Source organism: Oncorhynchus tshawytscha, linkage group LG09 (genome assembly GCF_018296145.1).
Source record: "Oncorhynchus tshawytscha isolate Ot180627B linkage group LG09, Otsh_v2.0, whole genome shotgun sequence".
NCBI lineage: Eukaryota > Metazoa > Chordata > Actinopteri > Salmoniformes > Salmonidae > Oncorhynchus > Oncorhynchus tshawytscha.
Window position 1 is genome coordinate 9,558,049 of NC_056437.1, and position 27,654 is coordinate 9,585,702.

Sequence of the window (27,654 nt, forward strand, 5' to 3'; positions counted from 1 at the left end):
ATCACAGGACTCGATAAAATATGTTTGTTAAATATGGCAAAGATTTACGAAAATACAACAAAGTAAGACTGGTTGGGCTACATTGTGAAAACAAAAGGTTGCGGTCGTTGTTTACGTTGTGAAAGAAATGCAGGCATGTGTCAGCCTACAACGTGTAATTTCAGCCTACAACGTCTAGGGATTCGACCAATAAGAAAGCGCCCTGTTGGCCCTACAGGCATTCCCATCATCCTCTCTGATTCAATGCTACGTCAGCAGTGGTACCAAAAGATGGCAGTGTCCATAGTAAACCGCCTGGCTGCTGAAGCGTGTTTATTAATATTTACTTTAATATTCCAACACAGTAATGCCAATAATATCGCCGCCGCTGCTTCGACTGCAGAAGCCCCAAACCGCAGGTTTGAATACAAGTACAGTTTCAAAGGACCGCACCTGTCTCAAGCCGACGGGAGTATTCCCTTTTGGGTACACAGTGGAAGTAAGTTTCAGTTTGTGACTGGTGCCGGTGGCTAGGCTAATTGCTGACCGTTATAAATCATTATACTAAGGTGAATCCGCTGCGATGGATATCTTGCCATTCTAGCCAGCGATTGTAACTCAGCCATGTTGCATGTGGGGGAACATTTATGACACGTTTGTTGTAGCCAGTCGGCTACTGCCTGTAGCCCACTGAGGGGCAAGTGGGCCTGATATCAAACTCGTTTCAACATGTCATAGCAGTGAAATGAGCAGCAGCATCAGACGGAGAGAGAAGCAGGAGAAGAGGAGAAATACACAATATGCAGACATCCGTAAAGTTACCAAGTAGCTAGCTAACGTTAGCTACATTGAGTACTACCTTGACACGTTAATGCTTGCCAGCTGCCTAAATCACCCTACCTCAAAGTATACCATCTGGTGTTGCCAAGCTTACGTTTCATTTTAACTGACACGGTATAATAGTTGAAGGGGTTCTTGTTAACGTTGCAACCTATAGAAACTAAATATGGACATACAGATCATTCCAGGTTTTGGAATCCTCCTTGGAAAACATTACAGCAGCATTGGGTTTCATAATATTATCAGAGAAAAGGCGTTGCCTTTTAGAAACTCATACAATGCTCACTAACCTCTATCTCTTTCCTATTGAATTGATCAGTCCCTCTACTAGCATGGTTTTGTGTAATGTAAAGGGTTAACAAATCAGTATCTTTAGAAGCAGTGCGAAGGTCCCGGACTGGTGTCAACTCACCCTGATTTAGGAGTCAATTTGATCATGTCCATTTCTTATCAGGGTACAGAACATGGCATGTTTTACACACACACACGATTGAACTACTGTGACATTTTTAATTTAGGCTCAAAATATACAAACTATTGTGGACCTTGGGTGTCTGCCAAACCCTTGACTGCAATGCTAACAATATTGGGCCTACCCATTGTCTTTACTTAAGGTTTCAGAATGTAATTAATCCATGTAAACGTTGTGCACAAAGAACCTTGAAATAATAACAATCTCAGTAACACGTGTACATGTGTACATAGGCATAAGACACAATGATGTTACTAACCCCAAGGCTTGTAAAGAAAATAACTTCTGGCCAATTGTTTACCCCGGACCAATACATAGTTGCACTATGGGCCATTATTGCTCGGGCAAGGCTCACTTACTTTACTTAGTTACGCTATGCAAACAGTTAAACAAGTATTCCTGGACATTCACAGTCAGTCACAAAGCTTCTGTACCGTACAGTCTGTTACAGTCATAGCGGAACGTGGTGCTTCTGGTAACTGAGCTGTCTTAGCCTTCTGTCAGTAAGGGTTTGCACAGTATGACTTTACCCCAAACGTCTTGTGTCTATTCCAGATGCCATCCCCAGTGCCGATCAGGTCCGTATCACCCCCTCTCTCAGGAGTCAGAAGGGCTCGGTCTGGACCAAGTCCACGGTCAACTTTGACAACTGGGAAGCAGAGGTGACATTCCGTGTGTCTGGACGAGGGAGGATGGGAGCGGACGGCCTGGTAAGAGGAACACCACCGTGCCAAGTCAATTTTCCTCTATTATATAAAGATTGGGAAATTCACTCATGTCTAGCTTCACACTAGGCCTTTTCACACAGCATTTTCTTATCACAGGGCTATCCTTAAACATGGGTTAAATTTAGCCCAGGGCTATCCTACCCTCCTTTCACACAAGCATTACTTAACCCTGGGCTAACTGCAGTGTGCATTAAAAACACTGGCTACAGCATATGTATGCGTCTTGTTATTGTGAAGCTAGCCAAGAGAGAAGTAATATCTGCCTTCCTATGGCTTCCATATACTCTGACTCTAGCCCATAGAGAATGATAGAGGATTCTTCTGTGTATCTGTCCCATTATGGCGTCTGTGAGCCCACAGGCAGCTCCGCTGAGGCCATCTCCATTTTGAAGTAGTCAGTTGTCTTCTTCTGCTACTGTGTTTGCGCACAAATACAATTAATTGGCTGATCCCTCCTGATGACCTGGATGGAATTATGTGAACCTTCCTTAACCATAGGAAGGAAGTCCCACCCAGTTGACTACTTCAGAATAGAGTACCACAGTATGAGTCATAATACCCATAAAATCTAGTGGTCAAACAAAGAAATGGTTCCAGTTGTTTTTCCATCATTCATTTTTCCCATAGGTGATTTTAGAAATACTTCAAATAAGGGCTGTGTTTCTTCTAGGCTTACCCTGGCATGACTTTTTGATAACCATGGCAATTTCTTTTGTGCAAGGTGATTTTTATTTTTCAATTTTGGGCACTAGAGTCCTCTATCATTCTCTATGCTCAAGCCCTAGTCAGCCTACTGAGCTGAGCCAAGCTGTACTGGCCTGGTCACACACACATCCACCATAGTTGCTGGAGCCGTGCTGGAAAATATGTGAAAATGAAATATTAGAGCCAGTACAGTATGTTTTGTGTCAGCTCAATAGTGTGATAGGTATGCCTATTAATGTCCATTGAGTTACCTATGCCTATATCCCTGCAGCTAGTCTGCTGGTAGTGAGTGTGGAGTTGTGCTGACCTTTCGGCTCAGACTAAAGGTTAATCCCCTTATCTCTCCATGTCTGTCCTGTCCCTGTGTGGCTCAGAGGGGTTAAAGCGTGGCACTAGTAACGCCAAGGTCGCGGGTTCAAATCCTACATTATGCATTCACTGCACTGTACATTTTACTGTATCTACTGTCCCTATATTTATCTCTTTCCCTCTGCTGCTCTACTGTTACCTATAGTTATTCAGACAGTTAAAATAAGTATTTTTGGACATTCACAGTCTCCATGTCCTCATCCCTCTTACAGGCGATATGGTTCACTACTGCACAAGGCCTGGATGGTCCTGTATATGGAGCCGCTGACAACTGGAACGGTATCGGCATCTTCTTCGATTCCTTCGACAACGATGGGAAGGTTGGTGGTCAGATTTTATTACATTCATTTAATCAATTTACAATAAATGTATTTATTTATTTAATTATGGGTAAAGCAAAAAAGTCAAAAGGATATTGCAAATTAATTCAGGTAAAATGTCAATTAACTGTTTTTTTTTCCATAATGTCATTAATACTTTAAAATTAAAATACTACAATGCAAATAATAGGACATGTGGGTTAATGCTGTACACACTTTCTTATCTTGATATATTTTTTTTTCCCTCATATTTTCAAGTTGTAGCCTAGGTCTGATAGCATGTATTGGATGTAGTGAAAGAAACAAACTTTTTAAAACCTAGATTAGGTAGATTTCAAATTGTTTGTTTTACTGTTTGTTTTAGAAAAATAACCCTGCTGTGCTGGTAGTGGGAAACAATGGCAAACTTGTTTATGATCACCCGAAGTAAGTCAACATTTCCTTCGCCTTGCTGACATCACCAACTGAACATTTTACAACTTAAAAGAAGATTAGAAAATATAATGATTTATTTGTGGTTGGAGATTATAATCCTCTCTCTCCTCCTAATCTCCCTGGGCAGTGAATGCTGGAAATCACTTTTCTGTGCCATCTATGTGTTGGAGTTTACACCACTGTCCTCTGTGTCGTCACTACTCTGTGTTGTTTACACATTAATTGGAAGTGTTTTCCTTCATTTCTGAGATCTCCAAACCCATGTATTTTCTGTTTGTATGGCCATCTATGTTGCACTATATTCTCTGTACTTGTTTCTCCTGCTGCTGTGGTGTGTGTCTCCTTTATACTTGTTATAAATCCAGGTCTTTTGTACTTTGTATTGTCGATGCTTGTGAGGATGAATGAATTTCCCTTCTTGTGATATATAAAGGAGTACTACTACTTCTAATACTACTATGTAATGTGTCTTTTAAAAAATGGCGGTTTCTTTTCAGTGATGGCACGACTCAGGCCCTGGGGACATGCTTAAGAGACTTCCGTAACAAACCCTATCCTGTCAGAGCCAAAATAACATACTATAAAAGAACACTAACAGTAAGTAAATGATCAATTCTCTCCAATCAAAAACCCGAGACAAATTTGACTGGTGTTTTTATATTGGCCATTTGTTGAGAACACGATTCAAATGACAAACACCCGAATGCATCAAACACAGAGGTACGCCGTGCCTCCCGAGTGGCGCAGCGGTCTAAAGCACTACATCACTACAGGTCCGGGTTCGATCCTGGATTTGTAGAGACCCATGAGGCGGCGCACAATTGGCACAGCGTCGTCCGGGTTAGGGGAGGGGTTGGCCGGCTGGGATGTCCTTGTCCCATCGCGCTCTAGCAACTCCTGTGGTGGTCCGGGTTCGATCCTGGATTTGTAGAGACCCATGAGGCGGCGCACAATTGGCACAGCGTCGTCCGGGTTAGGGGAGAGGTTGGCCGGCTGGGATGTCCTTGTCCCATCGCGCTCTAGCGACTCCTGTGGTGGGCCGGGTGCGTGCACGCTGACACGGTCGCCAGTTGTATGGTGTTTCCTCCAACGCATTGGTGCGGCTGGCTTCTGGGTTAAGCGAGCAGTGTGTCAAGAAGCAGTGCAGGCTTGGCATGGTTGTGTTTCGGAGGACGCATGGCTCTCCCGAGTCCGTACGTGAGCCACAGCGATGGGCCAAAACTGTAACTCCCAATTTGGATATTAAGAAATTGGGGAGGAAAAGTGGTTAAACACTACACAATTATAATGCATTTTAATTGATTGCACTTGGTTAGTATACTAATAACATTGTCTGTCCTGTCAGGTGCTGATCAACAATGGTTTCACGCCAGATAAGGATGACTATGAGTTCTGTACAAAAGTGGACAACATGGTCATTCCACAGGAGGGCTACTTCGGCATCTCAGCTGCCACTGGGGGTCTAGCAGGTGGTTATCTTGGTAACAGTTTAATTGAGGCCTGCAGGTATAATGCATTATGATGTGGTTGTAATGCATTATTAAACTTGCCATAAGCATGTAAAACCCTCTTTTTACATGTAATCTCTTTCAAATGAAATGTTTACTATTCCTAATTTATTTAGATTAAACTGCTTGAAATGTAAAATGTGGACATTGTTAGGTTATAATGGTCAATCATGAAACAAATAATTTTGTTTAATCATATTTAATGTGTTTCGTTTGAATGTAACTTTTGCCTTCCAGACGATCATGATGTCCTGTCCTTCTTGACGTTCAGACTATCAGAGCCTGGCCAAGAACTGGTAACTAGATTTTCTTAGTTATACTATTCATAGTCATAACTGTTACTGGTACAGTTTCCACTTACCACAAGTTAAACCACTTACAGTACCACTCAGTACCATTTTAAATGGAAGAACATCAGAGTGAATCGTGTGCCCTATTTCTTCCATAGAGGTATGAGAAAGCATTATGTAAGTAAGGGGAGTACAGGGCATCAGTCTCTTCAGCGTTGGTTCACAGGGGTTGTTTTGTCCCATTTGAAGCCCCCACCTGAAGCAGAGATGCCCAAGCAGGACAAGGACAAGTACCAGGAGGAATTTGAGAACTTTCAGCAGGATCTGGACAAAAAGAAAGAGGACTACCAGAAGGAGCATCCGGACGTTCAGGGACAACCCAGTTAGTTTCACTCCATAATATTCCCCAGACTTCATCCTGTCTTTGCTATACTTGTTATTATGCTACTTTTTTACATTCTAGATCAGGGATGGGCATTTTCTTTAATAGGCTGCGGGCCCATTAAAAAATGACATACGGTACCAGTCAAAAGTTGACACCTACTCATTCAAGGGTTTTTCCTGTATTTTTTAACTATTTTTATACATTGTAGAATAATAGTGAAGACATCAAAACTATGAAACACATGGAATCATGAGGTAAGCAAAAAAAGGGTTAAACAAATCCAAATATATTTTCTGAGATTCTTCAAAGTAGCCACCCTTTGCCTTGATGACAGCTTTGCACAATCTTGGCATTCTCTCAACCAGCTTTGAGGTAGTACCCTGGAATGCATTTCAATTAGCAGGTGTGCCTTGTTAATTTGTGGAATGTATTTCCTTCTTAATGCGTTTGAGCCAATCAGTTGTGTTTTGACATGGTAGGGCTGTATTCTGTATACCACCCCTATTTGGTAAAATACCAAGTCCATATTTAGCCAAGAACAGCTCAAATAAGCAAAGAGAAACGACAGTCTATCATTAAGACATGAAGGTCAGTCAATGTGGAACATTTCAAGGACTTTGAACGTTTCTTCAAGTGCAGTCGCAAAACCATCACGCTCTGTTATGAAACTGGCTCTCATGAGGACCACCACAGGAAAGGAAGACCCAGAGTTACCTCTGCTGCAGAGGATAAGTTCATTAGAGTTACCAGCCTCAGAAATTGCAGCCAAAATAAATGCTTCAGAGTTCAAGTAACAGAACCATCTCAACCTCATCTATTCAGAGGAGACTCGGTGAATCAGGTCTTCATTTAAAATAGTTTTTATTTCAACTTTTATTTAACCAGGTAGGCTAGTTGAGAACAAGTTCTCATTTACAACTGCGACCTGGCCAAGATAAAGCAAAGCAGTGTGACACATGGAATAACATGGGATAAACAAGCCATTAACACAATAAACAAGTCAATGACACAGTAGAAAAAAAGAAAGTCTATATACAGTGTGTGCAAAAGGCATGAGGTAGGCAATAATGGGCCATAGTAGCGAAGAATTACAATTTACCAGATTAACACTGGAGTGATAAATGAGCAGATGATGTGTAAGTAGAGATACTGGTGTGCAAAAGAGCAGAAAAGTAAATAAAACAGTATGGGGATGAGGTAGGTAGATTGGGTGGGCTATTTACAGATGGACTATGGTCAAATTACTGCAAAGAAACCACTAGTAAAGGACACCAATAAGAAGAAGAGGTTTGCTTGGGCCAAGAAAAAGGAGCCGCAGACATTAGACCAGTGGAAATTGGTCCCTCGGTCTGATGAGTCCAAATGTGAGATTTTTGGTTCCAACAGCTGTGTCTTTGTGACGCAGAATAGGTGAAAGGATTATCTCTGCATGTGTGGGTCCCACCGTGAAGCATGGAGGAGGACAGTGCTGGTGACACTGTCAGTGATTTTATTTAGAATTCAAGGCATACTTAACCAGCATGGCAACCACAGCATTCTGCAGCGATGCTCCATTCCATCTGGTTTGCGCTTAGTGGGACTATTGTTTGTATTTGTCAACAGGACAATGACCCAAGACACCTCCAGGCTGTATACGGGCTATTTGACCAAGAAGGAGAGTGATGGAGTGCTGCATCAGATTACCTGGCCTCCACTATCACCCAACCTCAACCCAATTGAGATGGTTTGGGATGAGTTGGACCACAGAGTGAAGAAAAAGCAGCCAACAAGTGCTCAGCATATGTTGGAACTCTGTAAAGACTGTTGGAAAAGCATTCCAGGTGAAGCTGGTTGAGAGAATGCCAAGAGTGTGCAAAGCTGTCATCAAGGCAAAGGGTTACTTTGAATAATCTGAAATGTAAAATATATTTGGATTTGTTTAACACCTTCCTTTTTTTTTTTGGTTACTTCTTGATTCCTTGTGTTATTTCATAGTTGTAGCTTATCTTCACTGATTCTACAAGGTAGAACATAGTAAAAAATAAAAACCCTTGTAGATATATATATCTCTATATATCTGTAGCCTTAGTCTTATATATATCGGAGCCTGGCCATCTAGATTCACTTATGTCAATATTATATTTATATTTTTTTATACATTTGTACAAACCTGTTTTTGCATTACATTAAGGGATATTGTGTGTAAATTAATGAGAGGGGTGGGGCAATTTAATCCATTTTCGAATAAGGCTGTAAACCTAACCAAATGTGGAAAAGGTCAACAGGTCTGAATACTTTCTGAATGCCCTCTATATAACTCTCAACAGTAAGAGATCAGTCGAGGTTTCAGCTTACTGTTAGAATAATAGAATACTCAAGGTACGATTTTGAAATTAGTCGTGCATCAGCAGTCACTCAATCATTTCATGTCAGCTGTTTTTAGATTTGTTAAGTTAGTCTAGCGGACAGCTATTTGAACTCAAAGTAATCATGGTCGAATTACTGACTGGGGTAGGACCTGTTTTTGATAATCAGTTATCATATTAAAAACTGTAAACATTTACCTCCCTCCCATAGGAAAGTTTGTCGAATTACAGAAAATTAGCGGGTGGGGGGGGTTGGATATGTCCAGATGCTAATAACAGATGCTAATAACAGATGCTAATAACAGATGCTAATAACAGATGCTAATAACAGATGCTAATAACAGATGCTAATAACAGATGCCAATAAGACGTTCTTCTGTCGATCTGTGTAGTTGAGGACATGTATGAGAGTGTGAATGACAGAGAGATCCGCCAAGTGTTTGAGGGCCAGAACCGGATCCATCTGGAGATCAAGCAGCTTCACCATCAGCTGGCCGTGATCCTAGACGAACAGCGACGCTACGTATCCGTGGCTACCGACGAGATCTCCAAGCGCCAAGGAGAGTCTGGAGGACAGGTGGGACAGGTAGGAAGTCTAGGAAGACCACGAGTGCACATGCATACAAACACACTTGTTTTATAATTTTACTAAAAAAGGATCATGACATGTTTCAATCGTTTTTATGTTTATTGAATTCTTCAGGCTCCGAGTCAAGAGATGGGTGCAGTGGTTGCAACACAACAGGAAGTACTGAGGAACCTGAACGAGTTGAGGTGGGTACTGTCACAGCAATTGTTTTGTTATTATTCCTTAACTGTATTTATCACACACAGTACTGTACGTAAGATCTGATATTCCAGACAAACAAGCTATTGTTTTTCAATCCAGGCCATAAATAAATCCTTTTTAAATCTCATATTTAATCTCACAACACAATACTCCGCTGCCGCAGGTGTCTCAGCCTAGACCCAATAATCTGCACATTTTGTTTGTCTCTTGCTTCCCAGTCTGAAACCCCCCTTCCCTGGCTTGTCTGTAGGATTTACTATGATACCTTAACTACAAGCCACCCAAGACTATGATACCTTAAACCTCCTCCACTACACCCCCCCCCACACCCCCCAGTGGGATAGACACCTTGTCTCCCCAGGAGCTCATCCCTAATCCATATTTACCTTCAGCTTTTGTTTGCTGACTTTCGCTGTGTTTTGTGCATGAGGATATGAGCTGGGTGAGTCTGGTGGGCGCTTCTTTACTTTATAGAGCATCCAAACTGCATTCTAGACTAGAGGACGAATAAATACATAAAAATATATATATTTTTTCCTGATAACATCATGACTGTTTTCTAACATGGACCTTGTCAGTGCTTTGAGACGATATAACATATAGCCTATCCGTGTATATATTTCCGTTACTTGACCATTGTAACCATTGTTTCCTAAATATGTCGATATTTTCAGGTTCTAATAGATTAAAGCAGTAGTTCACCAAAATGAACAATTGCATATTGGTTTCCTTACCCTTTTAAGCAGTCAATTGACAGTATTCCATTCTTTGGTTTGATTACCTGGCTACTGTTTCCAAATGCTTACTTTTTACTTATAGATCACTTGGAAATTAAGCAGGAAAAATTATAATAAATTGCATTTGGGGCGGCAGGGTAGCCTAGTGGTTAGAGCGTTGGACTAGTAACCGGAAGGTTGCAAGTTCGAATCCCCGAGCTGACAAGGTACAAATCTGTCGTTCTGCCCCTGAACAGGCAGTTAACCCATGTTCCTAGGCCGTCATTGAAATAAGAATTTGTTCTTAACTGACTTGCCTAGTAAAATAAAGGTAAAATTAAAATTTGTGCCACAAATGTTAACATGTGGAAACAGTGGCCAGGTATTCAAACCAAATCATATATTGCTGTCATTCCTAGTCCATAGACTAGAAATAACAGTGTGTTCGGAAAGTATTCAAACACCTTGACTTTTTCACATTTATTTTGTCACATTAAAGACTTATTCTAAAATTGATTAATTTGTTTCCCCCCACCCCTCGTCAATCTACACGCAATGCCCCAAAATGACAAAGCAAAAAAAAAAAAAAATGTTTTGCAAATGTATAAAATCAATAACACCCCTGGGAAATATCACATTTTACAAAAGTATTCAGACCCTTTACTCAGTACTTTGTTGAAGCACCTTTGGCAGCGGTTACAGCCTCGGGTCAGCTTGGCACACCTGTATTTGTGGAGTTTCTCCCATTCTTCTCTCCAGAGATGTTCGATCGGGTTCAAGTCCGGGCTCTGGCTGGGCCACTCAAGGACATTCAGAGACTTGTCCTGAAGCCGCTCCTGCGTTGTCTTGGCTGTGTGCCTAGGGTCGTTGTCCTGTTGGAAGGTGAACCTTCACCCCAGTCTGAGAACCTGCTCCAGAGCGATCAGGATTTCTCTGTACTTTGCTCCGTTCTTCTTTCCCTCGATCCTGACTAGTCTCCAAAGTCCCTGCCTCTGAAAAACATCTCCACAGCATGATGCTGCCACCACCATGCTTCACCGTAGGGATGGTACCAGGTTTCCTAAAGACGCTTGACATTCAGGCCAAAGAGTTCAATCTTGGTTTCATCAGAACAGATAATCTAGTTTCTCATGGTCTGAGAGTCCTTTAGGTGCCCTTTGGAAAACTCCAAGTGGGCTGTCATGTGCCTTTCCATCTGGTCGCTACCATAAAGGCCTGATTGATGGAGTACTGCAGAGATTGTTGTCCTTCTGGATGGTTCTCCCATCTCCACAGAGGAACTCTGGAGCTCTATCAGAGTGACCATCGGGTTCTTGGTCACCTCCCAGACCAAGGCCCTTCTCCCCCGATTGCTCAGTTTGGACAGGTGGCCAACTCTAGGAAGAGTCTTGGTTGTTCCAAACTTCTTCCATTTTAAGAATGATGTTATTGAGGACCTTCAATGCTGCAGAAATGTTTTAGTACCCTTCCTCAGATCTGTGCCTCAACACAAACCTGGTTCGGTGCTCTACGGACAATTCCTTTGACCTCATGGCTTGGTTTTTGCTCTGACATGCACTGTCAACTGTGGGACCTTATATAGACAGGTGTGTGCCTTTCCAAATCATGTTCAATCCATTGAATTTACCACAGGTGGACTCCAATCAAGTTGTAGAAACATCTCCAGGATGATCAATGGAAACCGGATGCACCTGAGCTCAATTTTTAGTTTCATATTAAAGGGTCTGAATACTTACGTAAAATGTGATATTTTTAATAAATGTGCAACATTTTCTAAACCTGTTATCACTTTGTCGATATTGGGGATTTTGTGTAGAGTGATGAGCAGGGAAAAAAGCTAATTCATCCATTTTAGAATAAGGCTGTAATGTAACAAAATGTTGAAAGTCGAAAGGGGTCTGAAAACTTTCCCAATGCTCTGTACATGTCCCTATTCTTTAGATACTTCTGTCGGCCTCCCAGGCTTTTCATATGATCTTAGGATAATGCAGATTAAGACTCTTGTGTTAGTCTTTTGTTAGAGGCTGTCGATTCAAATAAAGGTTTGATGGTGTAACTTAATCCCGATGAAAGATGAGAATCTCCGTTATTTTTTTCCAAAAACATCCGTTACATCAATTGTTTTTCTTTCCATTGACGAATAACAATAACATATTTTGTTGTTAAGTATTATGATATCAAAGGTGTAGACAGACGGATCAGATCACACAAACAAAATATTCAACGATAATGGTGAGCCATATTCCAAGTCTCTTGGTGTTTGAAAATAATGATGACGCTTTACTTTGGACAGTTCAGATTTTCCATCAGTAAATGCTCTACAGATAGTTTGTTTATATTATTGACCGTCTGTTGATAAGCAACTGCTTGCTAAGGTTAAGGTTACTGATAGTCCATCTTTAGTTATAACAGGTTTCGAAAATGTTGCTCATTTATAATTTTAAAAAATCACATTTTACGTAAGTATTCAGATCCTTTGCCATGAAACTCAAAATTGAGCTCAGACAATCCAAATAGTCTTATCAAGATGATAATTTGACATGATCAATATCAATATTGATGAATGTCATCACTAAGGCTAACTAGTGTTCATTTATTATTATTTGACTAGTTTTCCATAACTGTAGAATATACAAACCCTTCAGAGTATTCACACCTCTTTACGTTTCCACATTTGATTGTGTTACAGGGCTTTCTCAGTCATGTAGAACATGTTGTGTTACAGGGCTTTCTCAGTCATATAGAACATGTTGTGTTACAGGGCTTTCTCAGTCATATAGAACATGTTGTGGTACAGGGCTTTCTCAGTCATGTAGAACATGTTGTGGTACAGGGCTTTCTCAGTCATGTAGAACATGTTGTGGTACAGGGCTTTCTCAGTCATGTAGAACATGTTGTGGTACAGGGCTTTCTCAGTCATATAGAACATGTTGTGTTACAGGGCTTTCTCAGTCATGTAGAACATGTTGTGGTACAGGGCTTTCTCAGTCATGTAGAACATGTTGTGGTACAGGGCTTTCTCAGTCATATAGAACATGTTGTGTTACAGGGCTTTCTCAGTCATATAGAACATGTTGTGTTACAGGGCTTTCTCAGTCATGTAGAACATATTGTCAGCTGGAGATCGTCAAGCAAATAACTGCCGGTCTCACCGCAATTGACTGTTGATTAACATGAACACATTTAGAATCTCCTGGCTTCCACACAGAGCCTTAGAAACATCTACATTTTATTTTTTATTTTTTTAGACGTCTAAAGAAACAGATGACATTTTCTTCATATATTTCAGAAGAACAGAATGGCATACGCTGAGTTGTCCTCATGTTAGGCCCTGATCTGGCTATGCCATATGGCTGTGGGCTACACTAGTTCATTTAGCAGACAAGCTTTGCTTAGAAATCCGTGGCATTATTTATATTTTAGTAGTATGAATGAAGAATACAAATGAACATAGCTGAATAAAATAGAAAGGATATTTTCTCCAAATTGAGAGAGTCGCACATGCTATTGTGTTAGCGGTTAACAAAGAAATGGATCCTCCTGTTTGCTGCATTTAGAGTTATTTATGCAACTTGAGTTGTGATACAAATGTTGGGATATATGTTTAGACTTCTGTGAAGTTATTTGGATTTGACAAATTATCTTTGAAAGACAGGGTCCTGAAAAAGGACGTTTCTTTTTTTTTTGTATATATATGTATATATATACAATATGTGTGTATATATATATATACAAGACCCTGTCTTTCAAAGATAATTTGTAAAAATACAAATAACTTCACAGATCTTCATTGTAAAGGGTTTAAAACCTCTTTGGGCTAGACGTGGCACTAGCGACCCACCTTGACAATACCCGGTGAAATTGCAGAGCGTGAAATTCAAATTACAGAAATAGTCATATTTAACATTCATGAAAATACAAGTGTCATACAAAGCATAACTTCTTGTTAATCCAGCCGCTGTGTCAGATTTCAAAAAGGCTTTACTGTGAAAGCGCACCATGCGATTATCTGAGGACAGCTCCCAGCACATTACAAATATTTTCCAACCAGGCAGGTGCGCCAATGAAGTCAGAAATAGCGATAAAATAAATGCCTTTGAAGATCTTCTTCTGTTGGCACTCCAAAAGGTCCCAGCTACATCACAAATGGTCCTTTTTGTTCGATAAAGTCCTTCTTTATATCCCAAAAACTCTGTTTAGCTGGCGCGCTTCATTCAATAATCCACCGGTTTCCTTCTTCAAAATGCATACAAAATGAATCCCAAACGTTACCAATAAACCTCTCCAAACAAGTCAAACAACGTTTAAAATCAAACCTCAGCTACCCTAATACGTAAATAAACAATCAAATTTAAGACGGAGAATCGTTATTGTCTTTACCGGCGATAAACAACAAAGTACCCTCTCTCATCCACGCACGTGAAAACACTACAGCCAAATGGGAGCCACTTAGAAAAACTACTAATTCTAGCTCATTTTTCCAAAAACTCTTTCAAACTCTTTCTAAAGACTGTTGACATCTAGTGGGAACCATAGGAACAGCAATCTAGGAGGTTTTCCCTCCATTTTAAAAATGACAGCCATTGGAATCAGTGGTGGGCTGATTTTTTTTTTTTTCTGGATGGTTTGTCCTTGGGTATTTGCCTGCCATATCAGCTCTGTTATACTCACAGACATTATTTTTAACAGTTTTAGAAACTTCAGAGTGTTTTCTATCCAAATCTACCAATTGTATGCATATCCTAGCTTCTGGGCCTGAGTAACAGGCAGTTTACTTTGGGCACGCCCTTCATCCAGACAACAAAATACTGCCCCCTAGCCCAAAGAGGTTTGAAACACTGTTTCCCATTTCTTTTCAAACAGACTTTGAACATGAAGTTATTAATTACACTTTGAATGGTGTATCAATACTCCCAGTCACTACAAAGATACAGGCATCCTTCCTAATTCAGTTGCCAGAGAGGAAGGAAACCACTCAGGGATTTTACCGTGAGGCCAATGGGGACTTTAAAACAGTTAAGAGTTTAATGGTTATGATATGACAACTGAGGGATGGATCAACAACGTTGTAGTTACTCCACTATACTAATCTAATTGACAGAGTGAAAAGGAAGCCTGTACAGAAGACAAATATTCCAAAACATGTATCCTGTTTTCAATAAGGCACTAAAGTCAAATGGCAAATGTGGCCAGTTTATTCGGTACACCACCCCGTTCATGAAAATAGATCGCTTCTACAGACCGTGAGGCATCGAGGCATTCCGTTACTTTTCTATTGAATGTTAGAATGGGCAAAACGAGTGACGTCAGCGACTTTGAGCGTGGTGTGATCGTCGGTTACCAGGCACGCCAGATCCAGTGTATCAGAAATGTCCACCCTCCTGAGCTTTACACGCACGACAGTGTCTAGGGTTTACCGAGAATGGTGTGACCAAACAAAAAAAAACATCCAGTCAGCGGCAGTGCTATGTGAGAGAAAACAACTGCTTGTTGATGAGGTCGAAGGAGAATGGCAAGAATCATGCAAGCTAACAAGCAGACTAGTAACGGCGCAGTACAACAGTCATATGCAGAACGGCATTCACTCAGTACAGATGAAACTTTATTTCTCAGATAAAAAGTCAAAAGGTTGTCAACAGTTTCATTTTATCACATAGCTAACCAAGTTAGCAAAGCATGGTGTTTTTTGTCTTTTGACTGGTCACAGGTCGCCACAAGAAAAGATGATTATGATGCTGATGCTTTGTGTGCAACACGCACCTCTTCTTTACTTGTGGATGGCGACTTCAGGTTTTCAGGAACACATTGAAAAGTAACTTGACACTGTGTTGGTCAGTCAGCGCAAATTTAGATGATAACGATGTGAAGAAAATGTAATTGACAGAGGAGGGAAGGTACTGAATTAATACATGTGGTAAGGGATAGATAATACCCTGGATCTTCCAACAGCAATGTGTCTGTCTGGTGTGTGCATGTATTATATATTAATTAGCAGCATGGCAGTTTTCCCAAAGTTCCCACAGTATTGTGCATCTAACAGGCTATAATAGCAGCCAAAGAGGTCCGCAAGCATATCTGTGCTCCGATTTACACGCAAGTGTCCAGGTCAGCGTTTTACCCAGATGACTGTCTTCAGTGATAGGAAAAACCTTCCGTACCAAAATATACAGAGCTAGCTAGCTACCTTCCTTTTGCTTCTCATCCAACTGGTGCTAGCTACAGCTAAGTAGCCTTCTACTAGCAAGCTGCTACTGTTGTGCAGCAACCCGAGTTGCTCGACTGTTTTAGAACTCTGAGATTCGACTCAAAAGATGTTAGCATTGTCAGAAATGCTACCAAAAAGTAGCACATCGTTGGTTTTCATTGGGCAGATTTGTGAGTGGTAAATTTGGATTTAAAAAAAACTGTTGCACCTACAAACTTAATCAGTCCAAATGGATCTGAGTCTATTGGTCACCTTATGGTGACCCTAGTGCTAACGACCCATCAAAAATCTGATATACTGATTCTCTGGAGTGGCTACGCGGACCATGACGAGAGGCGGGGAGTGTGTTGTGCACTTCCCAAGTTCATAAGCACATTTTCATTGACATTGGCTTAGATATGATGGTAGGGAGATTTTGAAGTTAACATTGAACTTCAAAGAATGCATACTATAGTCAAGCCGACCGGCACAACATTAAGACTATACAAACACAGTAAAGACATACTGTACATCTGACTCTAATGCAGTAACGTGATTGGTCTGTATGGGATTATAATCTAGTAGATTATTATGCCCTCGTTAAGGTCTTGACCCAGTCTATAGAGATGTGAATTATGATTATGTGATTGACCTCGTCTTACTGTTAGTCTCTGGTAAATTATGTTCTCTGATCTGAGAAGGGCTTTCTCATAAATGGGTCACTTGGACAAGATAAAGATTAGACTCAGTTTTAATAAATGTTCACTTTCTTTTCTCCAGGGAGATTTGCCTGCTTCTTAATTTTGAGAAACAAATTGGATTTTGTTTATACAAATGTCTTCTACTGTCTGACCGTCCCTCAGCTGTGTGCTCTGTGCCATGTGGCCCTGGGCTGGTTGAAAGAAAAGGATGCATCTCAGGCACCATTTGTCCTTGGAGGATTTGACCTCAGTCTTTTAAATACATCCTTCAAACACAGATACAAAACATGGGATCCTTCTGATTGCTTTCTTGATGTCGCCGTCCGTCCGTCCGTCCGTCCGTCCCCCCTAGACCTATATACTTACAACCTTCCAATTGCTTTTATTTGTCAAGTGTTTTGGGTGTGTAATCATCTTAAATCTTAAGACGATATTAATGGGAAAAGACGGACCCCTCCTGTTAGTAATAATACATTATAAGAAAATGTAATTTAATCAGAAACGTGATCTTGTTCACTTTATTCAACTGTCAACTGAGTCTAATTCTGCTCTTTTGATACACACCATTATAACTTCTGTATTTTGCACATTTTCCTTAACATGGGCACTTTTGATTTGTACATTTTAACAGAAGCCACAATGTAATAAATAAGAAAATATTATGGTTTCAATAGACAATATCATGTGTTATACTCGTTAAGGTTAACCCCTAACCAGTAAATAATTTCAGAGAAAGGAGTGTTGTAAAACTGACGTCCATCACAACCCATGTACAGTGCATTCAGAATGCTTCAGGACCCCTGGACTTTATCCTCATTTTATTACGTTACAGCGTTATTCAGATCCAATACGCCATAATGACAAAGCAAAAACAGTTACAAACATTTTATTTTTTTGTAGATTTATTACAAATGGGAAACCTTTAAATATTACATTTACATAAGTAATTCAGACCCTTTACTCAGTACTTTGTTGAAGCACCTTTTGGTAGTGATTACAGCCTCAAGTCTTCTTGGGTGTGATGCTACAAGCTTGCCACACCTGTATTTGGGGAGTTTTTCCCATTCTTCTCTGCAGATCCTCTCAAGCTCTGTCAGGTTGGATGGGGAGTGTTGCTATTTTTCAGGTCTCTCCAGAGATGTTTGATTGGGTTCAAGTCCGGCCTCTGGCTGGGCCACTCAAGGACATTCAGAGACTTGTCCCGAAGCCACTCCTGCATTGTCTTGGCTGTGTGCTTAGTGTCGTTGTCCTGTTGGAAGGTGAATGAATCAATTTTTAGAATAGGGCTGTAACGTAACAAAGTGGAAAAAGTCTAGGGGTATGAATACTTTCCGAATGCACTGTGTATATGTTTTTTATTCAATTTTTTCCCCTGACTTTTATTGAACAGAGATGATGACGGTGGGGAAAGATAACTTTGTGTCAAAGGGCAGTAGGCAGGAATCAGACCCATGCCGACACCATAGATGTGTGCTGGAGGCTGTGGTTTACACGGCTTGGCCACCATCATAACAAATTTGAAAGATTCCCAATCTGAAATTTACCCTCCGCTAAGGTCAATACTTTTGGTATTATTTATAAATAGTGTGAATACATTTTTTTTCTGTTTTAAACCTTGGTAAATTGAATATGATCTATAATATTTCACTAAGTTGTTTTTATTAAGATACTGTGCATCTGGGTTAAGAACATGGGATTAATTCAGCAATCATGCCCTTTTTTTTTTGTTAATGGTAGATTTTGTTTCTGATGTTAAGGATAAATGGCCTTTTGGGAAGATCCTAAAGAGGATTTAGAGATTGACTTTGGACCGTTCACTGTGACATTAAGATTATATATTGTTCATTACAGTATGTTTGTTGTCTTTTCTTAGCTCTGGAGTGGAATTTTTTTTGGGCTGGACTTAACAAAACCCAAACTGTAGGAAACAAAACCCAAACTGTAGGAAACTCGCACTATCATTCAAATTGTTTCTGGGTTGCCTTGGGTGTTCTATCGATTTGTGCCAATGCCTTCAGAGCACCTATGCCTGTGTTGGCGTGGGTTAGAATCCAGACCATTACATCATACTCTCTCTCTCTCCTACCAGCTTTCCTGTCACCCTCTCACTCTCTGTCCAGGAGCAAGGCTGGATTTAATGCAGGGGCTTCCTGGGGTTTAAGTCGCCAGGTCCGTGGGGGCCCAAGAAGCAGCAAAAATAAATAGAAAATGTATATATATATAAAATACATGTACACACATATATACATACATACATACATACAGTGGGGCAAAACAGTATTTAGTCAGCCACCAATTGTGCAAGTTCTCCCACTTAAAAAGATGAGAGGCCTGTAATTTTCATCATAGGTACACTTCAACTATGACAGACAAAATGAGAAAGAAAAAAATCCTGAAAATCACATTGTAGGATTTTTTTATGAATTTATTTGCAAATTATGATGGAAAATAAGTATTTTTGCACATATAACACACTGTGGCTGAGGAAATGTGCTATTCCCAATATAAGTGAACCCCAAATCAATGTAGTTATCATATTTGCGCCTCTTCGATGGTCCAACGTCCCTGTCTGTTGTTCGGTGCTTTTCCAGGTAAGGGAGCAGTAGCTCTTCGGCTGCATCAGACTCACAACTGTCAGTGTCCATGCTAGCTGGGCTAACAACAACATGTAGAATTACTGATGCTAGCATTGGATGTGCTCGTGGAAGCAGAACAACTTGTGTCTTCGACATGTGCAGGTGTACCCCGACGGCATTGCACGTACCCCCCCCCCCAGTTTGGGAATACCTCATCATGTATTTTCAGGTAGAGAGACCTTGCGAAGCAACAGCTGCTCTCTCTATCCCCTCACGATTGGATTCTTCTGTGGCAGTTGTAAAACTCTGACTGGACAAGTAGATGCGCAATGGATTATATTTAATTACCACATTTTATGCGCTACACTATGTAGAATATTTGCCTGTTGGAAACTACAACTACTTTACTGACTTTATTGTCCCCATGGGGGAAATTTTGTTGCAGTGTGATGTACACATTTAAAGCGGTGTTTAAACAACTCCCTACTGCATTACACAGTTCAGGCTGGATCTGATCTCTAGAGAAACTGTGTTAATGTGCTCGTTGAGGAAGAAAAAAAAACATAACGAAATGGAATTCAAATCAGTTAACCGATATAGGTCAATTAGTTGTTTAAAAACGGACAAATAACAGACAGTTTGGTTAATCGCTCAACACTACTGTTAACAATTATATATATATATATATTTATTTTGAAAGTCCGTATAATTTCTTAATCCGGCCCCGTCCAGGAATATTGTAAACTCATTAAACTGACAAATGCGTCACTACCCATTTTAAGAGATTACATATCCTAAATTTGCCTTTGACTAAAACGAATACTTTTGGTCTTAGTTATAAGTAGCGTCAGTACATTATGTCTATAATGTAACTTTGCTCGATTGCGAATACAGTATATTATGATATGGTATATCTGGGTTAACAGTGTGTTTTTAGAGGAGATTGCTAAAGTAATCTTTATTCATGATCTTTTTGGGTTGGAGGATGAATGGTCTTTTGAAAGCAAAGGAGAATTAAGGATGATTTTGGACTATTCACTAATATTAAGATTCATTCATATTAAGCTAAATTGTTAATTACAGTATGTTTACAGTCATTTCTCTTCAAACTTTTGGAGTGGAGGAGCTGTGATCCAGCCATTCTCACAAACTATTGTTTTGATATGCACAACATTGTCTAGAGGTGGATAGGTGGTACAAAATAGATAGATGGATATAGATACTGGATATTCATAGATACTGGATATAGAAATAGATACTGGATATAGATATTCAGATATTTACATCCATGGATATATGGATGTATATACATAGATACTGGATATATATACATATATCCATAGGTACATACAGTTGAAGTCAGAAGTTTAAATACACCTTAGCCAAGTATATTTAAACTCAGTTTTTCATAATTCCTAACATTTAATCCTAGTAAAAATTCCCTGTCTTAGGTCAGTTAGGATCACCACTTCATTTTACGAATGTGAAATGTCAGAATAATAGTAGAGATAATGATTCATTTCAGATTTTTTTTTCTTTCTTCACATTCCCACTGGGTCAGATGTTTACATACACTCAATTAGTATTTGGTAGCATTGCCTTAAAATTGTTTCACTTGGGTCAAAAGTTTCTGGTAGCCTTCCACAAGCTTCCCACAATAAGTTGGGTGAATTTTGGCCCATTCCTCCTGACATAGCTGGTGTTTTCGCACCAAAGTACGTTCATCTCTAGGAGACAGAACAGAACGTGTCTCCTTCCTGAGCGGTATGATGGCTGCGTGGTCCCATGGTGTTTATACTTGCGTACTATTGTTTGTACAGATGAACGTGGTACCTTCAGGTGTTTGGAAATTACTCCCAAGGATGAACCAAACTGGTGGAGGTCTACAATCTAAAACACATCCACAGGTACACCTCCAATTAACTCAAATTATGTCAATTAGCATATCAGAAGTTTGTAAAGCCATGACATCATTTTCTGGAATTTTCCAAGCTGTTTAAAGGCACAGTCAACTTAGTGTATATAAACTTCTGACCCACTGGAATTGTGATACAGTGACTTATAAGTGAAATAATCTGTCTGTAAACAATTGTTGGAAGAATTACTTGTGTCGTGCACAAAGTAGATGTCCTAACCGACATGCCAAAACTATAGTTTGTTAGCAAGAAATTTGTGGAGTGGTTGAAAAATGACTTTTATTGACTCCAACCTAGGTGTATGTAAACATCCGACTTCAACTGTAGATAGAGAGATGCATAGATATGGATGTATGTGTGTGTGTATGTATATTTGAGAGAGAGCGCTAGAGGGATATACCACACGGTACCAGTCAAACATTTGGACACACCTACTCATTTTTATTTGAACTTTTTTCTACATTGTAGAATAATAGAAAATACATATGAAATAAAACATGGATTCATGTAGTATCCAAAAAAGTGTTCATCAAAATATATTTGAGATCCTTCAAAGTAGCCACCCTTTGCCTTGATAACAGCTTTGCACACTCTTGGCATTCTCTCAACCAGCTTCACCTGGAATGCTTTCCCAACAGTCTTGATGGAGTTCCCACATATGCTGAGCACTTGTTGGCTGCTTTTCCTTCACTCTGCGGTCCAACTCATCCCAACCATCTCAATTGGTTTGAGGTTGGGTGATAGTGGAGGCCAGGTCATCTGATGCGGCCCTCCATCACTCTCCTTCTTGGTCAAATAGCCCTTACACAGCCTGGAGGCGTGTTGGGTCATTGTCCTGTTGAAAAACAATTGATAGTCGCACTAAGCTCAAACTAGATGGGATGGCGTATTGCTGAAGAATGCTGTGGTAACCATGCTGGTTAAGTTTGCCTTGAATTCTAAATAAATCACTGACAGTGTCACCAGCAAAGCACCATCTCACCACCTCCATGTTTCACAGTGGGAACCACACATGCGGAGATCATCCGTTCACCTACTCTGCATCTCACAAAGACAGTGGTTAGAACCAAAAATCTCTCATCAGATTTAAGGACAGATTTCCACCTGTCTAATGTTCATTGCTTGTGTTTCTTGGCCCAAGCAAGTCTCTTCTTCTTATTGGTGTCCTTTAGTAGTGGTTTCTTTGTTGTTGCAGCAATTCAACCATGAAGGCCTGATTCATGCAGTCTACTCTGAATAATTGATGTTGAGATGCATCTGTTACTTGAACTCTGAAGCATTTATTTGGGCTGCAATTTCTGAGGCTGGTAACTCTAATGAACTCATCCTCTGCAGCAGAGGTAACTCTGGGTCTTCCATTCCTGTGGTGGTCCTCATGAGAGCCTGTTTCATCATAACCCTTGATGGTTTTTGCTACTGCACTTGAAGAAACTTTCAAAGTTCTTGAATTTTTCCAGATTGACTTATCTTCATATCTTACAGTTATGTATGTCGTTTCTCTTTGCTTATTTGAACTGTTCTCGCCCTAATATGGGCTTGGTCTTTTATCCAATAGGGTTATCTTCTGTATTCCACCACTACCTTGTCACAACACAACTGATTGGCTCAAATGCATTAAGAAAGAAAGAAATTCCACATTAACTTTTAACAAGGCACACCTGTTAATTGACATGCATTCCAGGTGACTACCTCATGAATCTGGTTGAGAGAATACCAAGAGTGTGAAAAGCTGTCAAGGCTTAGCTTGGCTACTTTGAAGAATCTGAAATAATATAAAATATATTTTGATTTAACACTTTTTTTTTTTGTTTACTACATGATTCCATGTGTTATTTCATTAGTTTTATCCTACAGTGTAGAAAATTATTTTAAAAAATAAAGAAAAACCCTTGAATGTTTAGGTGTGTCCTAACTTTAGACTTGTGATGTGTGTGTGTGTGTGTGTGTGTGTGTGTTTTATTTATTTATGATTTTGGATAATAAAAAAAAAAGGATACGATTTGTATAACATAAAATATATAATATAACATATGCACCATTTAAAGGACGCAGTGTGTGTGTTGTGATCACCTGTGCTGGCCCACTTTCTCTGCCTCATCTCCTTCTTTTCAATCAGGATTAGTGGTCTGGATGTTGTTCCCAGAGAACTGTCCAATAGCTTTACCACATGGATAAACCTGTCTGTCAGTCTGAGTCACACATTCACACCCTCACTTCATCAAGAGGGAGTAGGACAGTACAGGTGCATCAAAGCTGGGACCGAGAGATCGAAGCTGTTTTTCAATCTCCAAGCCATCAGACTGTTAAACAGTCACTACTACCCAGTACCCTGCCCTGAACTTCAGTCACTGTTACTACCCAGTACCCTGCACTGAACCTCAGTCACTGTTACTAGCCGGCTACTACCCGGTACCCTGCCCTGAACCTCAGTCACTGTTACTAGCCGGCTACTACCCAGTACCCTGCCCTGAACCTCAGTCACTGTTACTACCCGGTACCCTGCCCTGAACCTCAGTCACTGTTACTAGCCGGCTACTACCCAGTACTCTACCCTGAACCTTTAGAGGCTGCTGCCCTATGTACATAGTCATGGAACACTGGTAACTTTAATAATGTTTACATACTGTTTACCTACTTTAGACATATGCTGTATTGTAGTCATGGCTCATCCTATATAACAGATTGTGTGTGCTGTTTTTATTGCTAGGCATTACTGCACTGTTAGAGCTAGAAGCTATTAACATCTGTGTATGCAATCAATAAACTTTTGATTTGACATACTATCATAGGGAAAACATGTCCTCCAACCTTAATTCAATCATCTTCCAAATACCTAGACTTCAAGTTCACATACCTTATTTAGATATATTCAATTAATCCTCTTCATTCTGTATTAGCTGGAATTCATTCCTGGTTTAATGTTGTCGCCTACTTCAGATGTTGTTTACCATGGGCTGAGGTTTTTCTTCACTAACCTTTCTGGTGGGCTGATGTTGAAAATGTCTGAATTTTTCCTATCGTATGTATGTTTCTACTGCAGCTTGGGCTGTGTTCCACAGTGAGAGGGATCTGACATGTTTCTACTGCAGCTTGGGCTGCGTTCCAGAGTGAGAGGGATCTGACATGTTTCTACTGCAGCTTGGGCTGCGTTCCACAGTGAGAGGGATCTGACATGTTTCTACTGCAGCTTGGGCTGTGTTCCACAGTGAGAGGGATCTGACATGTTTCTACTGCAGCTTGGGCTGTGTTCCACAGTGAGAGGGATCTGACATGTTTCTACTGCAGCTTGGGCTGTGTTCCACAGTGAGAGGGATCTGACATGTTTCTACTGCAGCTTGGGCTGTGTTCCACAGTGAGAGGGATCTGACATGTTTCTACTGCAGCAGCTGCGTTCCACAGTGAGAGGGATCTGACATGTTTCTACTGCAGCTTGGGCTGCATGTTCAGCAGTTCCACAGTGAGAGGGATCTGACATGTTTCTACTGCAGCTTGGGCTGCGTTCCACAGTGAGAGGGATCTGACATGTTTCTACTGCAGCTTGGGCTGTGTTCCACAGTGAGAGGGATCTGACATGTTTCTACTGCAGCTTGGGCTGCGTTCCAGAGTGAGAGGGATCTGACATGTTTCTACTGCAGCTTGGGCTGCGTTCCACAGTGAGAGGGATCTGACATGTTTCTACTGCAGCTTGGGCTGTGTTCCACAGTGAGAGGGATCTGACATGTTTCTACTGCAGCTTGGGCTGTGTTCCACAGTGAGAGGGATCTGACATGTTTCTACTGCAGCTTGGGCTGTGTTCCACAGTGAGAGGGATCTGACATGTTTCTACTGCAGCTTGGGCTGTGTTCCACAGTGAGAGGGATCTGACATGTTTCTACTGCAGCTTGGGCTGTGTTCCACAGTGAGAGGGATCTGACATGTTTCTACTGCAGCTTGGGCTGTGTTCCACAGTGAGAGGGATCTGACATGTTTCTACTGCAGCTTGGGCTGTGTTCCACAGTGAGAGGGATCTGACATGTTTCTACTGCAGCTTGGGCTGTGTTCCACAGTGAGAGGGATCTGACATGTTTCTACTGCAGCTTGGGCTGTGTTCCACAGTGAGAGGGATCTGACATGTTTCTACTGCAGCTTGGGCTGTGTTCCACAGTAACTCTTCTGGTTTTGTTTTTTTTTTCTCCTCAGAAACTCGTTCTATGAGTCTCTGAAGCAGATTGGTGCCAGCCAGCATCAGGGCAACGCAGTTGGCATGGGAACGTATGAGACGGTCCAACACTTCAACGACATCAAGGAACATCTACACGTGGTCAAGAAGAACATCGAACACCTCATCACACGCACTGGGGTTTGTCAATAACCTATTTGACTGTAAATCTCAGGGGTTATCCACACGTCTTTTTCAAGTCTGTTCCTGATTCCTTGAACTTCGCCTCCTTCGCCAACCACATTGGAAGAGAAGATCTATGGTCCTTCTCCCTCAGACCTTCTCCTCCGATGTGTTTTGAGAAGACGGGAAAGAACGAAGACATGAGGAATCTAGATTTTTACTGTATATTTTTGTGTCTTATGCTGCATGTAGAACCCCAGTGAAAAGCAGGTGATGAACTGCCCTGATCCCCCTCCAATGCCTTCCTGTTTGGGTACCACACACTTCCTGGTCTTTGTGGTCATCCAATCAGTCCTGTTCTTCAGCTACATTATGTACAAGTAAGAGCAATAATAAATAAATAGTATAACTAATACATTTAAAAAATCTTATGTTTGTCATAACTCATTTCTTTCTCTCCTCAATTTCAACTCTCCTCTCTCCTCAATTTCAACTCTCCTCTCTCCTCAATTTCAACTCTCCTCTCTCCTCAATTTCAACTCTCCTCTCTCCTCAATTTCAACTCTCCTCTCTCCTCAATTTCAACTCTCCTCTCTCCTCAATTTCAACTCTCCTCTCTCCTCAATTTCAACTCTCCTCTCTCCTCAATTTCAACTCTCCTCTCTCCTCAATTTCAACTCTCTCAATTTCAACGCTCTCAATTTCAACGCTCTCAATTTCAACTCTCTCAATTTCAACTCTCTCAATTTCAACTCTCTCAATTTCAACTCTCTCTTTCTTCTCCCTCTACAGAAGTCAACAAGAAGCAGCAGCAAAGAAATTCTTTTGATGAAACACTCATCAAGATCATGCCAATATGTAAATGAGAGACTGTTCATTTTTCTGGTTATTTTGATTTGGTTTTGTTTTTCAAAATTGTAAATTATTGTACTTGAAAATTAGATTTTGTTTGAGAAGTTTCTTTTTTAATTTCTTAGTTTTAATTTGATCTGATGTTATGTATAGGGTATGTGAATGAATGCTCGTGTGGGACATTTTGTTAAAAGATTCCAAATATGATGTAATATATTCTATACAGTATTTTGACAAGTCGTTGGGTGATATTCTGATCTTTCGACTGATTTTTGATAAGTTCCCACTCTCTGAAAACAAAAACACCGTATGCCCATTCACATAGCTTGGAAAACTGTGGATTTAATAAATGTGCAATTTTGTATGAATTCTGAACTGTTGAAGAAAAGCCAGAGTGGATGTCCAATATGTGTGTCTTCTTGAATGGTTGAAACATGCCAATCTAGCTTTTTTCTTTTTTCTTCTCAAGCAAATTTACATAAACAAAAAACAAACCAACATTTTTGTCTTTGTTCCTGTATGCCATCCTATTGTTTACATTTTGGTTTTCAGGTATTAAAAAAGTAGTCTAATTGTTGTTCAATTTGACCTACTAGCCTGGTCCCAGATCTGTTTGCGCTATCGTCCTGTCGCTAAAGTTCAGGATCCCTTTTAAAGACATTAGCTTAATGCATGGCTTAGTGCTTAGTCTGGTCAAGGTTTGGTCTAGATGTAGGCACGGTAGACTGGTGTCTCTACAGTAGACTGGTGTCTCTGGCACGGTAGACTGGTGTCCAGCAATAATAGCCTCTGACAGATCAGAGGACATTATGCTGGGCCTTATGTGAGAGAGAACAACTCTGTGTGCCAGTGGTGAGGTATAGGTAGGGTTGCAAAGCTACCTGTAATTTAACAGTTTCTGGAATCTTCATCATTTTGGTAATTAATACTTGAATAACCTTTTTTTTTTATTTAAATGTTTTCATATACAGTATGTTGTAACTGACATCAGTGGGTAAATGCTCACCTTTTGACCACTAGCACGCTGGAGAAGTGTGTTCTTCATGGATAAATCTTCAACTGTACGGGGCAGATCGCATCGTGTGGGCGAGCGCTTTGCTGATGTGAACAGAGTGCCCCGTGGTGGTGGTGGTGGTGGTGGTGGTGGGGTTATGGTATAGGCAGGCATAAGCTACAGACAACGAACACAATTTGCAGGTTATCAATGGCAATTTGAAGTGAC

The 27,654-nt window shown here is 40.5% G+C and overlaps 1 protein-coding gene across 2 annotated transcripts; it reads left to right on the top strand.

The window, feature by feature from the left end:
• The first annotated feature begins 234 nt into the window (after positions 1–234).
• Positions 235–26,930, top strand: lman1 (lectin, mannose-binding, 1). 2 transcript variants are annotated; one of them, XM_042326472.1, is made up of 13 exons: positions 235–478; positions 1,847–2,001; positions 3,306–3,413; positions 3,778–3,839; positions 4,346–4,445; positions 5,194–5,329; positions 5,594–5,652; positions 5,896–6,028; positions 8,769–8,962; positions 9,080–9,150; positions 25,439–25,598; positions 25,833–25,960; positions 26,373–26,930. In XM_042326472.1, the coding sequence occupies exons 1-13, from the start codon at positions 244–246 to the stop codon at positions 26,407–26,409; spliced, it is 1,578 nt and encodes a 525-aa protein (XP_042182406.1). In that variant the 5' UTR covers positions 235–243; the 3' UTR covers positions 26,410–26,930. The 2 variants fall into 2 exon arrangements, with proteins under 2 accessions (XP_042182406.1, XP_042182407.1); XM_042326473.1 differs by having other exon boundaries at positions 5,194–5,317.
• Positions 26,931–27,654: the final 724 nt, after the last annotated feature.

What these genes read in the sequence shown, in the direction of transcription:
- lman1 (XM_042326472.1), top strand. Translation starts at nt 244, where the DNA reads ATGCTACGTCAGCAGTGGTACCAAAAGATGGCAGTGTCCATAGTAAAC. An exon ending in ACCTCATCACACGCACTGGG is followed by an intron (nt 25,599 to 25,832) that starts GTTTGTCAATAA and finishes TGCTGCATGTAG; the next exon opens with AACCCCAGTGAAAAGCAGGT. An exon ending in TTCAGCTACATTATGTACAA is followed by an intron (nt 25,961 to 26,372) that starts GTAAGAGCAATA and finishes CTCCCTCTACAG; the next exon opens with AAGTCAACAAGAAGCAGCAG.